The sequence below is a fragment of the Bufo gargarizans genome, chromosome 4, assembly GCF_014858855.1.
Source record: "Bufo gargarizans isolate SCDJY-AF-19 chromosome 4, ASM1485885v1, whole genome shotgun sequence".
Lineage (NCBI taxonomy): Eukaryota > Metazoa > Chordata > Amphibia > Anura > Bufonidae > Bufo > Bufo gargarizans.
In genome coordinates, this window is record NC_058083.1 from 410,420,627 (window position 1) to 410,443,913 (window position 23,287).

The 23,287-nt window shown below is 46.5% G+C and overlaps 1 protein-coding gene across 17 annotated transcripts in view; it reads right to left on the minus strand.

The window, feature by feature from the left end:
• SYNE1 (spectrin repeat containing nuclear envelope protein 1) overlaps positions 1-23,287 on the minus strand; it is a 451,533-nt gene that overhangs the window by 379,527 nt on the left and 48,719 nt on the right. For 16 of the 17 annotated variants that reach the window (XM_044288579.1, XM_044288581.1, XM_044288580.1 and 13 more), the window contains exon 1: positions 5,718-5,881. The exons of the other annotated variant lie outside the window; for it this stretch is intronic. In XM_044288579.1, the coding sequence (XP_044144514.1) occupies positions 5,718-5,796 (79 nt within the window). In that variant the 5' untranslated portion in view covers positions 5,797-5,881. Of the gene's footprint in view, positions 1-5,717; positions 5,882-23,287 lie in introns of those variants that run through there. 17 annotated transcript variants of the gene reach the window in all.

Genomic DNA, 23,287 nt, shown 5'->3' on the forward strand with positions numbered 1-23,287 from the left:
AATAACCTTTGTGCTGCCATCTGTGACAGATATAAGCCAGAAAACTGGTATATATAACCTAGTAAATGACCCCCTGAGTTCTTGCAGCTTCATGAGCCCTAGACAAGATATCAGACCTACAGTATAAAAAGCCCTTTTACATTAGAGGGAACCTGTCACCAATATAAGCACCATCACGGCGAAAAGCTTTCACAATACAATAACACATGTACAGAAAAACATTCAAATTCCCATAAAATACACATTTTATTAGGCATAAAACATTAAAAACATACATATAAGGAAAGGCTCTGTTAATAAATATGGCCTGCAGGCGCTCGGACAGCATGACACATAACCTCCGGACAAACACATGTCGAGGTGTCGAGAAGCTCTAAACCACAGGTGGGCGAGTATATCGTACTGCGGTAACTTATTATGTTACTAACAAAAAGATAATAGCACATCATTATTAGGATATAGTATGTTATGTGTTATGCTGTCCGAGCACCTGTAGGACATATTTATTAACAGATCTTACCTTATATGTATGTTTTAATGGTTTATTCCACAAAACCTATAGGTAACAGTGCGAGCATTTCAAATGACAAGAGAAATGCAGGTCTTATGTTATGTCCATGGGCGTGTCAAAGCAACAACAGGGGCAGTGATAGGGCAGTGTCTAGGTAACTAGCTGGTGGGAGGAGCTATAAACTAGCTGGGCGTGTCAAAGCAACAACAGGGGCAGTGATAGGGCAGTGTCTATGTAACTAGCTGGTGGGAGGAGCTATAAACTAGCTGGGTGGTGTTAGGGGCAGTGATAGGGCAGTGTCTATGTAACTAGCTGGTGGGAGGAGCTATAACCTAGCTGGGTGTTGTTAGGGGCAGTGATAGGGCAGTGTCTATGTAACTAGCTGGTGGGAGGAGCTATAAACTAGCTGGGCGTTAGGGGCAGTGATAGGAAAGTGTCTATGTAACTAGCTGGTGGGAGGAGCTATAAACTAGCTGGGCGTTGTGAGGGGCCGTGATAGGGCAGTGTCTATGTAACTAGCTGGTGGGAGGAGCTATAAACTAGCTGGGCGTTAGGGGCAGTGATAGGAAAGTGTCTATGTAACTAGCTGGTGGGAGGAGCTATAAACTAGCTGGGTGGTGTTAGGGGCAGTGATAGGAAAGTGTCTATGTAACTAACTGGTGGGAGGAGCTATAAATTAGCTGGGTGGTGTTAGGGGCAGTGATAGGGCAGTGTCTATGTAACTAGCTGGTGGGAGGAGCTATAAACTAGCTGGGCGTTAGGGGCAGTGATAGGGCAGTGTCTATGTAACTAGCTGGTGGGAGGAGCTATAAACTAGCTGGGTGGTGTTAGGGGCAGTGATAGGAAAGTGTCTATGTAACTAACTGGTGGGAGGAGCTATAAACTAGCTGGGTGGTGTTAGGGGCAGTGATAGGAAAGTGTCTATGTAACTAGCTGGAAGATAGAAGATACTTTTATCTTCATGCATCTGGACCTGCGCTGACGTCACATGGTGAGCGCGATTACGTCATCAAAGGTCCTTTTGCAGGTCCTGAAAGACGAAGAAAGAAGACAATGCAGACTGCGCGAACAAGTGGATGAGGTGAATTAATTTTTATTTATTTTTTTAACCCCTTAAGGCACATTCTAGTAATTCTGTATTAAGAAAGCTATTATTTTCTCTTGTAACCATGTTATAAGGGAAAATAATACAGTGATAAGACTTTAATGGGGTTACTCATCCCTATCATCTCCTTGCAACCACGCGTGAAAATCGCACCGCATCCGCACTTGTTTGCGGATGCTTGAGATTTTCACGCACCCCCATTCATTTCTATGGGGCCTGCGTTGCGTGAAAAACGCACAATATAAAACATGCTGCGATTTTCATGCAACGCACAAGTGATGTGTGAAAATCACCGCTCATCTGTACAGCCCCATTGAAGTAAATGGGTCCGGATTCAATGCGGGTGCAATGCGTTCATCGCACGCATTGCACCCGCGCAGAAAACTCGCCCGTGTGAAAGGGGCCATACTCACCATGACTCGTCACTCCATTTCCTCCACCTGTCTCTGACGTGTGCAGCCTATCACTGCCACCGTATGAATAACAGGTGACTGCTGCACACAGGGACTGGCTGGGAGATTCATTTCCCTATGATAACCCCTTTAATACAGCATAGGCAGAGGCAGTTTTCAGACGAGCTTGTAGTTGTCAGGCTCTCTCTACAACTTCCTTACCGCACTGAAGCATTCTCCTTATAAAATATGAATGACTTCTGCAAGCAAATGGCGTCCTAAATAATTGATCCATGATCCTTGTGCCTCAAACCTTTCCCTTTACATTCCTCGTGGTTTTTACCTACAGTATAGCCCCACCTCCTCTAAATGTACATAGCACAAGCTAGAGCTACTGGGGGTCCGACTGAGGTGAACAGGCCCACCACTGTACAGCTACATGCACTGCACATAGCCTCTTGCCTAGGACTGTGCCTCAGACTGCTCTGCCCTGAAGGCCCGTCAGTGTCCTGCTGACGTGCCCTTGCCTTGGACAACAGGAACACATGCTCCCACAGTGGCAGGCAGCAGCCAGGCGCTACAAGATTATTGAATATGGGGGTCTCTGGAGGTCCCTGGGAAAAGAGGCTGCTGGCTGACATAGCTCTGTACCTAGAAGTAAAATCCAGTTCACTAGTACTGTACACCACTTTATCGCAAATTTTCTGTTTAGAATCTGCCACATCTGAACATACCCTGACTCTGCGCACCCATCACATGACCAGGACATCTTTTTTTTTTTTTTTTTTTTTTTTTTTACAATGAATGCTTCTACGGAAAGACAGCAAGCAGAGATCTTAAAAACCATGAGGAATTGATGCAGAAAGTTTATTACAGTCACGTTTCCTGATATTTTACAATAAATAGCTTTTAATTTCAGAAACCAGGCAGCACGGTGGCTCAGTGGTTAGCACTGATTCCATGCAGCGCTGGGGTCGTAGATTCAAATCCGCCTGAGGACAACATCTGCATGGAGTTTGTGTGTTTGTGTGGGTTTCCTCCCACACTCCAAAGACATACTGATAGGGAATCTAGAGTGTGAGCCCCACTAGGGACAGCTGGATGCTAATGTCTGTAAAGAGCTGCGGAATATGTCAGCAAAATATGTGAGTAAAATAAATACATAACCTGTAATACTCCTTAAGGTGCTGTCCTGCTTTTTATAAGCTTTTAAACTCTCCCCTCCATGCCTGACTTGTGGAGTCATGGATACTTAAAGGGAGTCTGTCACCTCCATATGGCCATGCTTAGGCTACTTTCACACTTGCTCTTGATCGGATCCGATCATATTAATGCAGACGGAGGCTCCGTTCAGTACGGATCCGTCTGCATTAATAACTTCTGGAAGTCTGAAAGTAGCCTGAGCGAATCCGTTCAGACTTTCAATGTAAAGTCAATGGGGGACGGATCCGCTTGAAGATTGAGCCATATGGTGTCATCTTCAAGCGGATCCGTTCCCATTGACTTACATTGTAAGTCTGAACGGATCCGCTCGCCTCCGCACGGCCAGGCGGACAGCTGAACGCTGCAAGCAGCGTTCAGCTGTCCGCCTGGCCGTGCGGAGGCGAGCGGAGCGGAGGCTGAACGCCGCCAGACTGATGCAGTCTGAGCGGATCCGCTCCATTCAGACTGCATCAGGGCTGGACGGAGGCGTTCGGGTCCGCTCGTGAGCTCCTTCAAACGGAGCTCACGAGCGGACCGACGAACGCAAGTGTGAAAGTAGCCTTACATTGTCCTATAGCACACCTATACATGAATGTAATGGTACCTTTGTCTTTTTTTTACTCTTGCAGAAGCTGGAAAACAAGGTTTAAAGGGGTTGTCTCATCATAGACAATGGGAGCATATCGCTGGGACCCGCACCTCTATCGGGAACAGAGCAAGGTGGAGGCTGGAGGACTCCGGTCCGGCCACCACCAAGCCGGCTCCCCATATAAGTGAATGGGAGTGTACCGCGTATTTCTATGGGGCCGACAGAAATTACCGAGCCAGCGCTCAGCTACCTGCACCTATATCGAGAACGGAGCCCCGCAAGTGAAGGAGGGTGCACTGTGCATACGCAGCTGCCCTCCATTCATTTTGTATGGGGCCAGCAAAAATAGCTAAGCGCTGGCTCTGTAATTTCCGTCGGCCCCACAGAAATGAATGGGAGCGGGGGCCACGCATGCGCAGTACACTCCCATTCACTTCTATGGGGAGCCGGCTTGGTGGTGGCCGGACCGGAGTGCTCCAGCCACCACCTTGCGGGGCTCCGTTCCGTTCCGAATATCGGTGCGGCTCCCAGCGGTGGGACCTGCACCTATAAGACAATGGGGGCATATCCTAGCGATATGCCCCCATTGTCCATGAGACAACCCCTTTAATTCATATGCAAATGAGCACCCAGGGACGGTGTTCACTGTGTTGGAGCCCAGGATTGTAGGGTGATCGTAACCATGAAAACAAGCAGTGTATAATGTGATGGAAAAATGGATCCAGCCAGTAAAGGAAGCAATATAGATAATAACAATACATTAGTATTCACCAGGACTGTGTACCTCACCAGATGTAAATAGGTTCATCCAGAGAATATTTTGGTTGAAATAGTAGGAAATGTATATTCCTAATGTAATCATATACCCATTTACAGTGCTTCTGTAATACAGGGCACGCCCATTATATTAGCAATCCAAATCTTCCAATAACACGCTTGTCTAATCTCCAGAAATGCGATAGAAGTGCACAATAGTAAAGGACATGTATGAAGAAACACAAACAGAATGGAAGCGGAAGTGCTCCAATAACCTTGTGCCCGATGATTTATCTCATCCTGACATCCCTACAAGTGAATACAGATTTTTCTGCTGGCCTCAGCACACTGCCTCTCCATAGTCCTGGCCAGTATAATAGACCGCTCTCTCTAAAACAGACGGTAGCTTTCTCTAACGGGGACGTATTCTCATTACCCAGGTAACACAACAACCAAGTCTTCACAGTACGGAAAATAGTCAGGCCATGCATATGATAAAATATTGGTTATTGCGCGATAGATGGATCTAAACATAGGGCCAGGTACACGTTCCATACAAGCAAGCAATCCCTACTAGTATACAAGACGTGGCAGTCCCATAGAGATAGAGAGAGCAGCAGCACTCATGCGTGACCTCTTGGAGGAACCCCAGTTCATGTCATCGGTGAGGGTCCAAGCAGTCAGACCCCCTCCTGTGTATAGGTCAGGGATCAGCAGCCTTCAGCACTCCAGTTGTTGTGAAACTACAGTTCCCAGCATGCTCCATTCATTTCTATGAGAGTTCTTAGATGAGCAGAGCAAGTATGCATGCTGGGAGTTGTAGTTTCACAACAGCTGAAGAGCCGGGGGTGGCCTACCCCTGGGATAGGTGATGAGTTGTTATGGTCAGAAGACACCATATCATGTATTATGTTAATACTATATATACAATATGTATATGCTTGCCTTTAGGTTTATTCTGTAGGCGATCATTCTACTTTTTACCTAAAATACTATTCAAAATTAGAATATGTTAACTAAAGATTAACTACACTGTGACACTAAAAAGCCATTTTTGTCAAATAAATTCTAAGCTCCAGTCCTAAGCCACAGACAAAATAGCAACACTAAAAAGCCCAAAAGCCAGCTACACATCCCACAGAAATAATCCAATGGACTCACCCCGAAGATACTGAAAGAATCCAGTCACCAGGTTAATCGAGGAAGCCTTCCGGGTACCAACTTCCTTACACCAAGACATAACAGCTCCTGGGACCTCCTATTCCCCCAGCGGTTTTTGTTAATATAAAGCCCTTAATCCCACAAGGCATGCGGGATACAATATACTCAGGATATCAAAGCAATCCATCCCCTGTGTTATCTGCAGCCAGCTGCGGTTCCTTCTCTATCTCCTGCCATCATGCTGTCTTCCTGGAGCACATTTCCATCTTCCTAAAGGACAACCAATCAGTTCCCTGGAAGCTGTGATGTCAGTAACCTAGATAATGTGTCCCGTGCTCAGGACAGCCCAAGGAAAGCCAGCTGATATGCTGAAGCAAGCAGTTTTATCCAGGCAAGCAGTGAGATGCTGCTTGTAGTGTATGGAAAACGCCGTGTTACAGAAGGTAAGAGATCAGGACCATCTAACGCTGCGTCAGATATGGCATTACAGCGCCGGGTACACACCGATGGCATCATCACCCTAATCTGCTGCACCCTGATGAAAGATGCCCATCACAAAGAAGCATATAATGATATATGGACGCTGATTGTCTGAAAAGGTCGGCCATGTTTGAATTTTTTATCCGATAGTCGGACAAAAGATTTTTCATTCAAAGAATGATTGTGCGCAAAAGATTTTTGTTTTATAGAATGGTTCTGGAAAGATTACTGTGGCTTCGTCGGTATGCCTACAATGGCCTAAAACGTGTACGGCCGTGTCTGGGAAATGATTCTTAGTGGATTGCTGTTTGTTCCCCTGCTATACAGCTACAGCCAACATGTACATCCACCTTTAGGCTCTGTTCACACTCTGTCCAGGCCTCATGCGTCAGCTATACATTTTCTGTGCTAAGCAAGTATACAAATCTACACGTTTTAATGGAGCGACACCGGCCTGAAGAACCCTTGGAGGTAATGAATAGTTTATTTTGCTGCACTGCGCATCACCTAAAGAAAAAACTAAGACACACACCACCGCGAGCAGACGCGTTTACGTATGGCATTTTCTCATGTATGTTTTCATACGTTTATTTGTATACCATTGTTTTGGATCCATCTGTTTCTAGTGAAGGATATCTCTACTAGAGCGTATTTTTGGTCCGCATCTGATCTGCATTTTATGTGTGTCGGATACGGACGCATTCACTTCAATGCGGCCGCAAAATCTGTTTCCTGCACCCGTATGTCCGCAAAAAAACTAAACTAAGTTAGGACTGTTCTATTAGGGGCCGGTCATTCCGTTCCACACCATGCGGAATGCAAGCGCCCGGTACCCGGTATTTACGGACTACAAAAACAGCAACAGCCGTATACATGAGCCCCAATACAGGAACGCGTGGAGGCCCCATACAGCAGCACTCTGGGGGACTATTTCACCATATATGCTATGTGTAAGGGGCCTAAGGGTGGGTGACCTGAAGCAGCAGACAGGTGCTACAGTCTACTGAAAATGAAAGCTATACGTCCTGGGATGTAACGCCACCTGTAAGGACAGGACACTGCAAGTGGATGAGAACCACGTGGTGGAAAGAAAATCACCATGCATACCGCATATTCTACATGTTCTGGATTTCACTCTTTGCTACGTGTCCATATCCGCAGCAGAGGCTTTACCTGTAGATTCCAGCTTTTCAGTTCAATACCCCTGATGTGGCACAATTTATTCTTCTTTTTATTAACTCCTTTGTGACCATGCTCCAATCTTGTCTCTTGTGACCAGGGTCCAAATGCAGAATTTCCAAAGGTATTTGTATTCTGTTTTGAACTTTTATGTACCCACATGATGCCCTTTAGAAATGAATACATTTTTTATAGTAAATAAATCTTTCTTACGCCCATAATGTCTGTAAACCACTAGCTTGTGTGAACAGTGCTTTATTTAGTCTTTATGAATGACCAGTTTTATATGACTGCATCTTATCATCCATACTACAGCCGCAAGGCCCAAATCCTGAGGGCCCTATCCTGATCTACTTTCAGTTCACTACAACTGATGTCTGGGTCTCGGGACCATAATATGGACCACGGCCCAACCTGGGACCAAGGATCTGGGCCCAGGTTGGGCGGGGGGGTGTTGGGCCGTGAGTGGGTGGCAGGGACTCTGAGGGTGGAGGGTGAGGCACACAAAGCAACAGGGCACCGATGGTGAATAATCTGGTAATTGGCGCAGAAAATTACATGAGGGACACCAGGGGTTAGATATGTGAGAGGAAACGGAACGTAGCATGGAGTGAAAGAGAGCAGGAGAGAAACGACCAGGCCGGGGTCCCTTTGGAAGAATGGGGTCATGCTGTAGAGAAGAGCAATTCTCAAATTATTGCACAAAATGACATGTGCCATGATTTGTGACTTTTTAAACTGGTGCAAAACAATTAATAAATTCCACCAAGGTCCAAGTATCTGTTTCAGCAGGGAGAGGAATCATTTATACAGTGCAGATCTGGTCTTTTTAAGAAAAAAGTATAGGTGCAGGCCCCACTGTTGCAAAACCCATAACCACTACAGAGGGTCTGTGAGTCCCTGCTCCGCACCGGCGCGACTGATATGTTGAAGAGTTGTAATGAAATGGAGGAAAAGCATGCACAGATTGGTGATGAATATGAATGAGTGGAAAATATCTTTAAGCCAAAGGGGGTACAGATGTAGCAGGCGTTAAAGTAACTCCTGGCGCATTAATATACAAGCTTATTAAGCTGGCTTAGTTTAACTCGTTCTGGCTTAGTTTAACTCTAACCCCTGAAGGGTTTTTCGTTTTTGTTTTTCACTAACTGCCTTTCCAGGGCCAAAACTTTTATATTTTTTCTGATCAAATAGCTATCTGAGAGATTGTGTTTTGCGGGACAAGTTTTACTTCCTAATGGCACCATTTAATATTGCATATGATGTAGTGGGGAGCTGGATAAAAATTCCAAATGGGGTGGCACTGGAAAAATAACACAATACTGCCAAAGTTTTATGGGTTTTATTTTTATGGCGTTTCCTAAGCGGTAAAACTGACCAGTGACTATCATTCTCTGGGTCAGTACAATTATGGCGATACCACGCTTGTATAGTTCTTCTTGCATTTTGTAGTTACGTGTATGGACTCGTTTTTTGCAGGGTGTTTACGAATTTTTGCTCACTTTTCATAAAAAAAATTTGTGGGAGATGAAACGAACAAAAAAAAGGTGAATTGGTAATTTTTACTTTTTTCATTTCACCATTTGCTGTGAGGGATAAATATTTTTATATTTTAATAGTACAGCCGGTGATGCCCATTTTTGTTTTTAATTGTTTATCTATTTCAATTTTAATTTATTTTTTTACATTTATTAAAAACATTTCTTTTTTTACACTTTTTGATAGTTCCCCTAGGAAACTATAACAATCATCAGATTGCTTCTCTCATAGACCCCAATGCATTAGCACTGGGGTGTATGAGACTTATGCTACGTCCCTGTGGAGCCCTGCCATGGGCAGGATCTACATATGAACCTGTGTGCGGCATCTTTAAAGGGATTGTCTCACTTCAGCAAATAACATTTAATATGTACAGAAAGTTAATACAAGGTACTCACTAATGTAGTGTGATTGTCCAGATTGCCTCCTTTGCTGGTTTGATTCATTTTTCCATCACATTATACACTGCTCGTTTCCATGCCACCCTGCAATCCACCAGCAGTGGCTCTGAATGGACATTCTAGGAAAAAGCTGTAGCCTATGCTCTCTTCCACTGTCCCAGCCACCAGCCTCATGTGAATAGCACGACCACCACTGATGGATTGCAGGGTGGTCGTAACCATGGAAATAAGCAGCGTACAATGTGATTAAAAAATGAATCCAGCCAGCAAAGGAAGCAATATGGGTAAGGCCTCTTTCACACTACAGTATGTTGCATTCAGTGTTTTGCGTTCCGTTTTTCACGGATCCGTTGTTCCGTTTTTTGCTTCCGTTGTGGTTCCGTTTCCGTTCCGTTGTTCCGTTCCGTTTTTCCGTATGGCAAATACAGTATACAGTAATTTCATATTAAAAATTGGGCTGGGCATAACATTTTCAATTGATGGTTCCGCAAAAAACGGAACGGATACGGAAGACATACGGATGCATTTCCGTATGTGTTCCGTTTTTTTTGCGGCCCCATTGACTTGAATGGAGCCACGGACTGTGATTCTCGGCCAAATATAGGACATGTTCTATCTTTTCAACGGAACGGAAAAACGGAAATACGGAAACGGAATGCATACGGAACACATTCCGTTTTTTTGCGGAACCATTGAAATGAATGGTTCCGTATACGGACCGTATACGGAACGCAAAAAACGGACCGTATACGGAACGCAAAATACTGTAGTGTGAAAGAGGCCTAATGCCAATACAATAGTAAGTGCCTTGTATTAACCTTGTCTACATGATAAATGCCACTTGATGAGACAACCCCTTTAAAGGCCCACCCTACACTGTACATGTACGGCACAGGGTTTAACAATGTGCAAAGCTTACACTGGCAGATTAACCGATTTACACTGTCGGGTTAATGCATTAACACACTGATGTTGGCACTTGCTAGATCTGTACAGTTCACACACTTGTACCAAACACTTAATAAAATGCATGCCTCTTATAAATTTGGTGCATCTTAAGGTCACTAAAATGAATTCTTACAACGAGCACAATAAGGCTACTTTCACACTTGCGTTCAGAGCGGATCCGTCCGGTGTCTGCACGGACGGATCCGCTCCTATAATGCAGACGATGGGATCTGTGTGAAAGTTGCTCAGACGGATCAGTTGCTCAGACGGATCCGTCCAGACTTTACATTGAAAGTCAATGGGGGACGGATCCGTTTGAAATTGAGCCATATTGTGTCAACTATAAACGGATCGGTCCCCATTGACTTACATTGTAAGTCTGGACGGATCCGTTTGGCTCCGCACGGCCAGACGGACACCCGAACGCTGCAAGCTGCGTTCGGGTGTGTCCGCCTGCTGAGCGGAGGACAAACGGTGCCAGACTGATGCATTCTGAGCGGATCCGCATCCACTCAGAATGCATTAGGGCTGGACGGATGCGTTCGGGGCCGCTTGTGAGAGCCTTCAAACGGAACTCACAAGCGGAGCCCCGAAGCTAGAGTGAAAGTAGCCTAACTTGTGCTGTTTCTGGCTTCATTACAATAAATACAGAAGGAGTAGTTACTAAATTGATACAGGTATGATGTCAGAAAAGTTATTGAAGCCATTGAAAACTGAAAATTGAGTTTTTACAACTACTGCATAAAAATAAAAATAAAAAATTGCGGAAATTGCGACTTTAAGGCTACATAAAAATAGCATAAACTGATGGACCAAGTGTAATAGGAGGAGTGATCAATCTTTCCATAGAATTTTTTCTGTGTTTAGGTCCCACTCCTGGTGAACATTTTGAGCTAAAAATGAAATTTCTATAAGGACATACAGTATAACTACTGCTGTAACACCAATCTCAAGTATTTTACAGCAGGTTGATTTGTATATCACGATATGCATTTTTCCATGAATAGGAGGCAAAGCCAAGTCACTGCCAAAATAATATGTGTTAATAGACAATAAAGCAACATCTGGATGCGATTTACTAAGTCTAAAAGGACGCCCAGCATACAATGACTGCTAAATAACAATTACAGATCGTTAGATGCCATTCAGCGGAATGACTGATACGGTAGTAAATTCATGCGCTGGAAAAGATGAAAGCATATGGAAGGTTTTCACTTATGACATGGCTTGTTCTTGGATTTATGGGGAAACCAGGAGGAAGCTAGCGGCACAGTAAGTTCATTCAAAAGGTTTTCCTCAGGATCGTTCATCCATATATGATTGGTGGGGGTCCAATAGCGGATCGTGGGGGTACAGGGTATAGCCTCCCACCAATCAGATATTGATGACCTACTCTGTGGATTAGACATCAATATCAGGAGCCCAGAAAAGCCATTTAAACATATAATGTAATTAAAGTAATCCTGTCACACTGAGCAGATATATAGGGGGTCATTTATCAAACAGAAATACACAGTATTTCTGGCGCACATTGCGGAGCAAAGGTCCTTTGCGCCGCAATCTGCAACTTTTTCCTGCTCAGGCCAGGTCTAATAAAGGGGGATTGGCGTCGGCGGGGAAAGGGGCAGGCCCGTCTTTACCATTTTCTACAACTGTTTTAGGCATAGAAAATGCTCTAAATGTAAGATAGCAAGGACGCTGTCTTACATGCGGAAGTGGAGGAGGATCCGCAGAAGTTATGTAGAGGCCGGCGGATCCTCCGCCAGGTATAGTGTTTATTAGGACTAAAACGCCAGTCTTAATAAATGTGCCCCATAGTTTTGTAGGAAACGCTCCTGTATAACCCGCATTTCATTCATTTATATCAGTGCTCATTTTGAGCTTAGGAGTCCAGTGTTGTCCTACTCACTTCCTCAGCATACAGTGATAGATGGCAACCACTAATAACACCAACTCCTTGACCCCAAAGCCCAGAACGCGCAGTAAATATAGGTTATACTGAATCATTTCCCACAAAGTTATATCAATCTACTAAGCTCCTTACAGGGGCGGATTGGCTATAGACCATACAGGGAAATCTCTCGGAGGGTTGATGCCCAGGTGGCCGCCTGGGCCCACCTTATGGCGAGCCAATGGAAGTTTTTGGGAATGTATTTTGTGCTGCTGGCAGTATTTTGTGATGGACTGTGGTATTTGGCTCTGTTGGGGTGGTATAATGTGCCACAATATGGTACTGCTCGCCCCCTGCCTTCCATCAGTTTTGCCCCAACTACAAAATGGGGCCACATTTAATATTTTCTCCTGGGCCCAGTCTGCCCCTGGCTCCTCCTGCTCTGTGATATGCTGCCTGTAGGTTCCCTTTAATCTGGCACATAGTTTGAATTCATTCTGAGTGGTCAGCAGTCTGTAGTAAAGGAGAGGACCTCTGATGGCAAAGTAGGTATGACACATATTTTATAATTCTCATTTTAACGCCTGATGGGTCCATCCAAGGTGTAAGTATATATTAGGCACTGTTCAGATGTAGTTTTTTTTTCTTCTAGTTCGGGAAAGTTCCTCAAGCATACGCAGAATGCTTGAATGGCCCCCCATGCACCCAGCGGAAGCCAAAGGACTACCTTTGTGCCATACACTGGGTAGTATACATACTGTAGATGTACCTTTCTTACTGTATAAAAAGTGTAGTCTGCTGCACTTTTCTATACAGACGGAACACTTTTACCAGATAAAATACCTCCAATGGAAAAAAAGAAATTGGGTCTGAATTGAGCCTTAAGGGGGTTTGTGTCACTTCAACAAATGGCATTTATCACATAAACAAAAAGAATACAAGGCACTTAATAATGTATCGTGATTGGTCATATTGCCTCCTTTGCTGGCTTGATTAATTTTTCTATGACATTATACACTGCTCGTTTCCATGGTTACGACCACCCTGCAATCCAGAAGTGGTGGCTGCACTCACACTATAGGAAAAAGTGTTGGACTATGCGCACTCCGGTGCCTTTTCCTATAGTGTGCAAGCACGACCACCACTGCTGGATTGCACTGTGGTCGCAACCCCTGGATATGAGCATTGTATAATGTGATAGAAAAATGAATCAAGGTAGCAAAGGAAGCAATATGGATAATAACAATACATTATTAAGTGCCTTGTATTGACTTTGTTCATATGATAAACGCCATTTGCTGTAGTGAGACAACCCCTTTAACTGCCAGCGATGTAAGTAAATCATGTGGGTAAACTGGCTGTGCCTGTGCAAACGCCCATGAGGTTAACTGTGACAGACAGCCAGGGGAGGACTGGCCATATAACTTACAGGGAAATTTCCCAGGCGGCTGATGCCCAAGGGGACTACCTAAGCCCTCCACCTGGCCACCAGCCAGGTACTAGTAATCTGCTGCTCTCATAATTATTAAAAGGGTTTTCCAAAATTTTACTAAGATTCTTCAGGATCGGTCATCAGTATCAGATCGGTGGGAGTCCAACACCAGGCACCCACGCAGATCAGCTGTTTGAGAGGGCACCAGAACTTATGTGAGCGTTCCTGTGCCATCTCTGCGCTCACCAAGCACAGCACCATACATAGTATAGCGGCTGTGCTTGGTATCAAGCTTAGCCCCATTCACTTCTATTGGGTTGAGCTGTGCCTAGGCCATGTGAACGATGAACGTGTCGTCACTGGTCTAGGGAAAGCTGAGAGAAGGCCGCGGAGCTCACAGGAGTGCCACTGCCTTCTCAAACAGCTGATCGTGGGGGTCCCAGGTGTCAGACCGCCACCGATCAGATACTGACCAGAGGATAGGTTATCCATTATAAAGTCTTGGAAAAACCCTTTCATGTAAGAGCATCAGGCACTTATTCACCTGGCCAGCGGCCGCATGTGCCCTCAATTCATCTGTATTGCTGTCCTTGGAACAGTGATACAGTTTCATACTGTGGCACGGGCGGCAGTATTTGGTTTTCCTGGGCCAGTATTACTGGCCCAGTCTACTTCTGTAGTCCCTGCTTACATGTGTCGGCCTGGTCTTCTGTCAATTTGGACTAGCCTACAACATGGGGCCAGGTGTAGGTTTTTTCTAGGACCTCTGTAAGTTCCCAGTCCGCCTTTGCAGACAGCCACTACTCCACCGCAATGCCCAGAATTACAGAAACGTTGGCTGTTTAAACTTTGCAGCACTGTTATCAACAGGGATCATGGCATCACAAGGCAGGAGGCTACCCTTTTCCCCTGCCCTGAGATAACTAGGGCTGCAACGATTAATCGATGTAATCGATTATATTCGATAACTGGATTCGTTGTCGACGAATCCAGTTATCGAATAATCGCCGATTCGTTGCTATTCGGGCGGGCGGTCGCTGCATCTTTATTTTACCATTTTACAATGACGCTCCTGTAACAGCCAGGCAGAGCGGACGGCGGCGTAACGTCACTCACTCACGTGACACGTCTGCTCCGCCTCCTTCATTCATGAAGTGGGCGGAGCAGGCGCGTCACGTGATTGAGTGACGTTACGCCGCCGTCCGCTCTGCCTGGCTGTTACAGGAGCGGGAGCGTCATTGTAAAAAGGTAAAATAAAGATGCAGGCATCGGGGCCGGGGCTGTTAGGGGGAAGGGGGAAGGGGGAATCTGTCTATGGCACTGCTATGGGAAGGGGGGGGGAGGATCTGTCTATGGCACTGCTATGGGGAGGGGGGTCTGTGCACTGTTATGAGGAAAGGGATCTGTGCACTGTTCTGAGGACAGGGATCTGTGCACTGTTATGAGGAAAGGGATCTGTGCACTGTTATGAGGAAAGGGATCTGTGCACTGTTATGAGGAAAGGGATCTGTGCACTGTTATGCCCATAACAGTGCACAGATCCCCCTCTCCATAACTACGCCGTCCACAGATCCCCCATAACTACGCCGTCCACAGATCCCCCATAACTACGCCGTCCACAGATCCCCCATAACTACGCCGTCCACAGATCCCCCATAACTACGCCGTCCACAGATCCCCCATAACTACGCCGTCCACAGATCCCCCATAACTACGCCGTCCACAGATCCCCCATAACTACGCCGTCCACAGATCCCCCATAAGTGTCGTCCACAGATCCCCCATAAGTGTCGTCCACAGATCCCCCATAAGTGTCGTCCACAGATCCCCCATAATAGTGTCGTCCACAGATCCCCCATAATAGTGTCGTCCACAGATCCCCCATAATAGTGTCGTCCACAGATCCCCCATAATAGTGTCGTCCACAGATCCCCCATAATAGTGTCGTCCACAGATCCCCCATAAGTGTCGTCCACAGATCCCCCATAAGTGTCGTCCACAGATCCCCCATAATAGTGTCGTCCACAGATCCCCCATAATAGTGTCGTCCACAGATCCCCCATAATAGTGTCGTCCACAGATCCCCCATAATAGTGTCGTCCACAATTTGTTTTAATATGGCCTTTGAACATAATTTTTCAAGTAAGATCATATAAACCTCTCTGTTTGGTAATTTTGTCGTTTTTTCCGATTAATCGATTAATCGTAGAAATTAATCGGCAACTAATCGATTATTCAAATAATCGTTAGCTGCAGCCCTAGAGATAACCCTTGTGAGGGGAAAACAAAGAGGTCAGTGTAACAAAAATCCTAAATTGTGACTAGTGCTGCAACCTTTGGCCTGAATTGTACCTAATGCTTCTACTGCCTGAGGCATCAACTGAAAACTCTTCCCATACACTAAATACTGGTGTCACTGGTATTCTGCTCAATTTCTCCATTCAATAGACCAGAATGACCAGAGCAATATACATCACTAATACTGAATGTTGTGAAATGCATGTTACATCCAGAATAATACAGAAGCTTATGTTGGCAGATGAAGTGAATGGGGAATCTGTGTAGATACTGTGACAGTCGGCAGTTCTACTGTATGTCCTTGTGACCTGTTACTTGTAGCTGTTATGTGGTTTCCCCAGGAGCTTCTTCAAGAACTAAGCTCGTTTCTACCATTTAGAATATACCCAAGGCCTCATCAGTTTTGTTTCATCATAGGGGATGAGCTTTAGCACAGATATCCACCATATATCACCTTATGAAGTTCCATCTATGTAAGATGGTTATGGAGGGTCATCTGGTGGTGGATATGCAGCAACCCTGCAGTATTTACAACGGCGGCCAAGCGAATGATATTTGAACCGATCTCATCCACACCCGGCAGAAAATCTGTGCAACACAATCCACAAACATTGTCCAGTGGAGCAGGTTGTAAAAGGGTTTTCCGAAAAGCAGCAAGAAGGCTGCGGTGCTCCTGAGAGCTGATCGACAGGGGTCCCGGGTGTCGGACCCTCACTGATCAGATACTGATGACCTGTCCAGAGAATAGGTCATTAGTTGGAACCGAACCCAAGGTTTTTTACAGTAGAAATTAATTTCTGAAGTTATTAACTTCGGCTCATAGGAGCCCATACATTCTAATACTGTACGGAGCGCTCACTCCATACAGTATTGAAACAAAGTTTCGTGCGAATCAACTTCGGATGTTTCATCTTAAGTCGATTCGCTCATCCCTAGTCAACGCTTTTAATTCTGCAGTGTGTCAATTTAGGCTGTTATGCTGGTCGAAATCTGCAGCAAATCTCCTGCGCCGACTACATCACAGTGAGGAAACCGGCAACAGGAGCGCGGCCTTCACTCACTGTGCTTGCGCCGAATACAGAAGTGAACGGCGCAGGCGCGGGATTTCCTCAACGATGCATGGAACTTGGACATCAATCAAGAGGAGCTGGGCGGGCAGAACAGGGGACCTGGGCGGGATAAAGGGTGAGTAGACTGAACCTCTAGGTGCTGACTCTACGCCCACATAGCACCTAGAGGCTCATTAGTATATTGTAAAAGTGTGTATTTTAGCAGAACGGCTGCAGGGAGAAATGTAAAAAACACACTGTTATGTAGTGCTGACATTAGCGCATCGCTAGTCAGCTACATAACACATTCTGATGGTAGAAACCCTTTAAAGAACTTGGCTGCAAAGTTTAAACAATGTTACATGTTAACCAGTTATTGCCCTTCATGTACCAGATTATAAACTGCAGAACTAATAAAACAGGTAACAGAGTAATGTACCGTCCTGCTGAGGGAGGGTTAATGATCAGCGTTTTACATGGAAGAAAGGAGATGTCTGTCTCCTGAAGGAGGCTCTAGCATGTGAGGACACCGGTCTCAGGACACACATTCCCAGCGTATACTATGCTTTTGCATATAGAAATGATACGATGGCAAAGTAGAATCATATTTACCTTTCTTCTTTGAGGACGCGGCCAGACTGATTTTCAGCATGTTTCCTCTAGTGTTCGGCAGCTCTGGTCTGGAGTTCTGATGCAAGTGCAGGCCTTTGTCAAGGAAACCTCCAGCCTGCAGTTGTGTTCAGCAGCCAGCGTCATGGCAACTCCTCAGAATGTCCATTTTAATTAGTCTTCCTGTTCACTACCTTTTACCACCCAAACCTCACACGGTCACAGAGCCTGTCAGATCGCCAGTGCAGATAGACGGTCTATTGTGTGGACAGCTCTGAACAGGTAACCAATTAGGCGGGTATTGTACTAGAAGACTAAAAAGGCCCCTTATCATAACAGGTCACAGCCCTAACACCATCGCAGACCGTTCTAAGGCTGGTTTCACACGGGCGTTGCGGATTGGGGCTGGATGCGTTCAGTGAAACTCGCACTATTTTGCAAGCAAGTTCAGTCCGTTTTGTCTGCGATTGCGTTTAGTTGTTCAGTTTTTTCAGCGCAGGTGCAATGCGTTTTGATGCGTTTTTCACGCGCGTGATAAAAAACTGAATGTTTACAAACAACATCTCTTAGCAACCATCAGTGAAAAACACATCGCACCCGCACTTGCTTGCGGATGAGATGCGTTTTTCACGCAGCCCCATTCACTTCTATGGAGCCAGGGCTGTGTGAAAAACAGAGAATATAAAACATGCTGCGATTTTCACGCAACGCAGAACTGATGCGTGAAAAACAAAGCTCATGTACACAGACCCATTGAAATTAATGGGTCAGGATTCAGTGCGGGTGCTATACGTTCACGTCACGCATTGCACCCGCGCGGAAAACTCGCTTGTGTGAAAGGAACCTAATAGGCCTCTTTCACACGGACGTCAGTTTTTTTGCCCGGATAAGAGGCGGGTGCGTTGCGGGAAAATGCGTGATTTTTCCACGCGAGTGCAAAACATTGTCATGCGTTTTGCACTCGCGTGAGAAAAATCGCATATGTTTGGTACCCAAACCCGAACTTCTTCACAGAAGTTCAGGCTTGGGATTGATGTTCTGAAGATTGTATTATTTTCCCTTATAACATGGTTATAAGGGAAAATAATAGCATTCTGAATACAGAATGCATAGTAAAACAGCGCTGGAGGGGTTAAAAAAAAATAAAAATAATTTAACTCACCTAAGGGCCCTTTCACACTTGCGTTGGCCGGTTCCGGCATAGAGTTCCGTCGTCGGGGCTCTATGCCGGAAGAATCCTGATCAGTTTTATCCTAATGCATTCTGAATGGAGAGAAATCCGTTCAGGATGCATCAGGATGTCTTCCGTTACGGAACGTTTTTTGGCCGGAGAAAATACCGCAGCATGCAGTACTTTTTGCTCCGGCCAAAAATCCTGAACACTTGCCGCAAGGCCGGATCCGGAATGAATGCCCATTGAAAGGCATTGATCCGGATCCGGCCTTAAGCTAAACGTCGTTTCGGCGCATTGCCGGATACGACGTTTAGCTTTTTCTCAATGGTTACCATGGCTGCCGGGACGCTAAAGTCCTGGCAGCCATGGTAAAGTGTAGCGGGGAGCGGGGGAGCAGCATACTTACCATCCGTGCGGCTCCCGGGGCGCTCCAGAGTGACGTCAGGGCGCCCCAGGCGCATGGATGACGTGATCGCATGTACACGTCATCCATGCGCCTGGGACGCTCTGACGTCATTCTGGAGCGCCCCGGGAGACGCACGGACTGTAAGTATGCCGCTCCCCGCTCCTACTATGGCAACCAGGACTTTAATAGCGTCCTGGCTGCCATAGTAACACTGAAAGCATTTTGAAGACGGATCCGTCTTCAAATGCTTTCCGTACACTTGCGTTTTTCCGGATCCGGCGTGTACCTCCGGCAAGTGGAGGACACGCCGGATCCGGACAACGCAAGTGTGAAAGGGCCCTTAGTCCACTTGATCGCGAACGAAGCCCGGCATCTCCTTGTGTCTTCTTTGTTGAATAGGACCTGTGGTGAGCATTAAAAACAAGTAAAGGACCTTTGATGACGTCACTCCGGTCATCACATGGTCTTTTACCATGGTGAATCACCATGGTAAAAGATCTTGTGACGTACCATGTGATGACCGGAGTGACGTTATCAAAGGTCCTTTACCTGTATTTAATGCTCACCCAGGGTCCTGTTCAACAGAGGAGACAGAAGGAGATGCCGGCTTCGCGATCAAGTGGACTAAGGTGAGTTAAATTATTTATTTATTTATTTTAACCCCTCCAGCGCTGTTTTACTATGCATTCTGTATTCAGAATGCTATTATTTTCCATTATAACCATGTTATAAGGGAAAATCATAATGATTGGGTCTCCATCCCGATCGTCTCCTAGCAACCATGCGTGTAAATCGCACCGCATCTGCACTTGCTTGAGGATGCTATGCGATTTTCACGCTTCCCATTCACTTCTATGGGGCCTGCGTCGCGTGAAAATCGGACAATATAGAGCATGCTGCAATTTTCACTCAACGCACAAATGATGCGTGAAAATCACCTCTCATGTGCACAGCCCCATAGAAATGTATGGGTCGTTCACCGCACGCATCGCACCCGCGTGAAAAACTCGCCCGTGTGAAAGGGGCCATAGTAAGGCCCCTTTCACACGAGCGTGACGGATTTGGTCCGGATGCGTTCAGGGTGCGTTCAGTGAAACTCGCACTATTTTGCAAGCAAGTTCAGTCAGTTTTGTCTGCGATTGCGTTCAGTTGTTCAGTTTTTTCCGTGTGGGTGCAATGCGTTTTGATGCGTTTTTCACGCGCGTGATAAAAAACTGAAGGTTTACAAACAACATCTCTTAGGCCCCATGCACACGGCCGTGTTTCACAGCCGTGTGCGGGCCGTGGAACCGCGGCCTGGATCCCTCCTGAGAGCAGGAGCGCACGGCGTCACTGGTTGCTATGACGCCGTGCGCTCCCTGCTGCCGGCACAGTACAGTAATACACTGGTATAGATCATACCAGTGTATCACTGTATTGCGGCGGCAGCAGGGAGCGCACGGCGTCATAGCAACCAGTGACGCCGTGCGCTCCTGCTCTCAGGAGGGATCCAGGCCGCGGTTCCACGGCCCGCACACGGCTGTGAAACACGGCCGTGTACATGGGGCCTTAGCAACCATCAGTGAAAAACGCATCGCACCCGCACTTGCTTGCGGATGCAATGCGTTTTTCACGCAGCCCCATTCACTTCTATGGGGCCAGGGCTGCGTGAAAAACGCAGAATATAGAACATGCTGCGATTTTCACGCAACGCACAAGTGATGCGTGAAAAACAACGCTCATGTACACAGCCCCATTGACATGAAAGGGTCTGGATTCAGTACGGGCGTAATGCGTTCATGTCACGCATTGCACCCGCATAGAAAACTCACTGGTGTGAAAGGGGCCTAAGTGTATTAGACTGCTGCTCTAAAGTAAAGGAGGTTTATCTTTCTAACCCGGGACCCCCGCCAATCAGCTGTTTTCGAGAAGGCGCTCCTTTGGGCTCTGAGGCCTTCTCCCAGCTCGCCAAGCACAGCGCCACACATTGTATAGCAGCTGTGCTTAGTATTGCGCTCAGCTTCATTCACGTTTACAGGGCAGAGCTGCGCCTAGGCAACGTGATGAATCAATATGTCGTCACTGGCATAGGGAAAGCTGAGGTAAGGCTGTGGAGCTACTGCGAGCGGCGGTGCCTACTCAATCAGCTGGTCCGCAGGATTCCTGGGTGCTGGACCCTCACCCATAAGTTACTGATGGGTGAGGGTCCACCTGACTTCTATGTGTATCCACCTGACTTCTACACAACGTAACTGATGATCCCAGCCCCATTTATAAGGCAAGAAATCCCACTTATTAAACCTGACAGGGCACACCTGTGAAGTGAAAACCATGGTGACTACCTCTTGAAGCTTATCAAGAGAATGCCAAGAGTGTGCAAAGCAGTAATCAAAGCAAAAGTTGGCTACTTTGAAGAACCTAGAATATGACATATTTTCAGTTGTTTCACACATTTTTGTTATGTATATAATTCCACATGTGTTAATTCATAGTTTTGATGCCTTCAGTGTGAATCTACAATTTTCATAGTCATGAAAATAAAGAAAACTCTTTGAATGAGAAGGTGTGTCAAAACTTTTGGTCTGTACTGTATATATATATATATATATATATATAGTAGGAAGGCGCAAGGGTCCGTCGTTGACGAAAGGTATGTGTCCCCGAGATTTCTGGCTTCGGTGAAGTAAGAGCCAGTAATTTCATGTGTCAGCGGCAGCTAGTGCTGGCTGACATGATTTTGCTATTTAGTATGGCTGTAAAGTCGATCCGGGCCGGCTCTTACTGGGAGCAGCCAAAGTGCAGGGTGGGTGGCTTCTCCCCACGTTCCAGGTCGGGTCCTGGTTTGGGCTAAAAAACACAGGCAGCACTGTCAGGTGGTAGGAATTTACTCCTCTCTGACAGTGAAGCTCTGTCAATCTCTGTGTTGGGACCTTAAAGTTTGGGCCTGGATAAAGGCATGCTACCTTGTTGGCGTGAGAGCAGGTTGTTTCTGCTATGTCCAAGGACTTCTGCATTGCTGCATGGTGTAAACAAACACTAGACTCAAGGTGACTGTTTTCCTTGAAACTGACTTTTGGTTTTGCTTAGGCCGAATGCATGCGGCAGTGAGCGGTCCGTGGTAACCCAGCCTGGCATGAGAGCAGGAGGGCACGGCGTCATTGGTTGCTATGATGCTGTGCTCTTCATGCCGCCGCTGCACTACAGTAATACACTTGTATGATCTATACGAGTGTATTACTATAGTGCAGCGGCAGCATGAAGCGCACGGTGTCATAGCAACCAATGACGCTGTGCGCTCCTGCTGTCAGCAGGAATCCATGCCGGGTTACCATGGACCGCTCACGGTGCATTCAGCCTTAGGCCTCAGGCACACGACCGTTGTGTGCATCCGTGGCCATTGTGCCGTTTTCCGTTTTTTCTTTCGCGGACCCATTTACTTACAATGGGTCTGTGGAAAAATCGGAAAATGCTCTGTTTTGCAGCCGAGACCGTGATCCGTGTATCCTGTCCTATTTTTTTTGACGGACAACGGTTCACGGACCCATTCAAGTCAATGGGTCCGTGAAAGAACAAGATTGGCATCCGTGGCCGTAGGTTACTTTCATACAGACGGATCCGAAGATCCGTCTGCATAAAAGCTTTTTCAGAGCTGAAAACTCATATCCGACAGTATATTCTAACACAGAGGCGTTCCCATGGGGATGGGGACGCTTCTAGTTAGAATACACTACAAACTGTGTACAAGACTGCCCCCTGCTGCCTGGCAGCCCTGATCTCTTACAGGGGGCTGTGATCCGTACAATTAACCCCTTCAGAAGATCAGGGCTGCCAGGCAGCAGGGGGCAGACCCCCCCCCCCCAGTTTGAATATCATTGGTGGCCAGTGCGGCCCCCCCCTTCCCTCTATTGTAATAATTTGTTGGTGGCCAGTGTGCGCCCCCCCCCCCTTCCTCCCTCTATTGTAATAATTTGTTGGTGGCACAGTGTGCGCCCCCCATCGGCCCCCGCTCCCTATAGCATTAACAACATTGGTGCCCAGTGTGCGGCCTCCCATCTCCCCCCCCCCCCCCCCCCCCCCTTAGCAATAGTACAATAGTAGAAGATTCATACTTACCTTTTGGCAGCTGTGATGTTCGTGTCCGGCCGGGAGCTCCACCTACTGGTAAGTGACAGGTCTGTGCGGCGC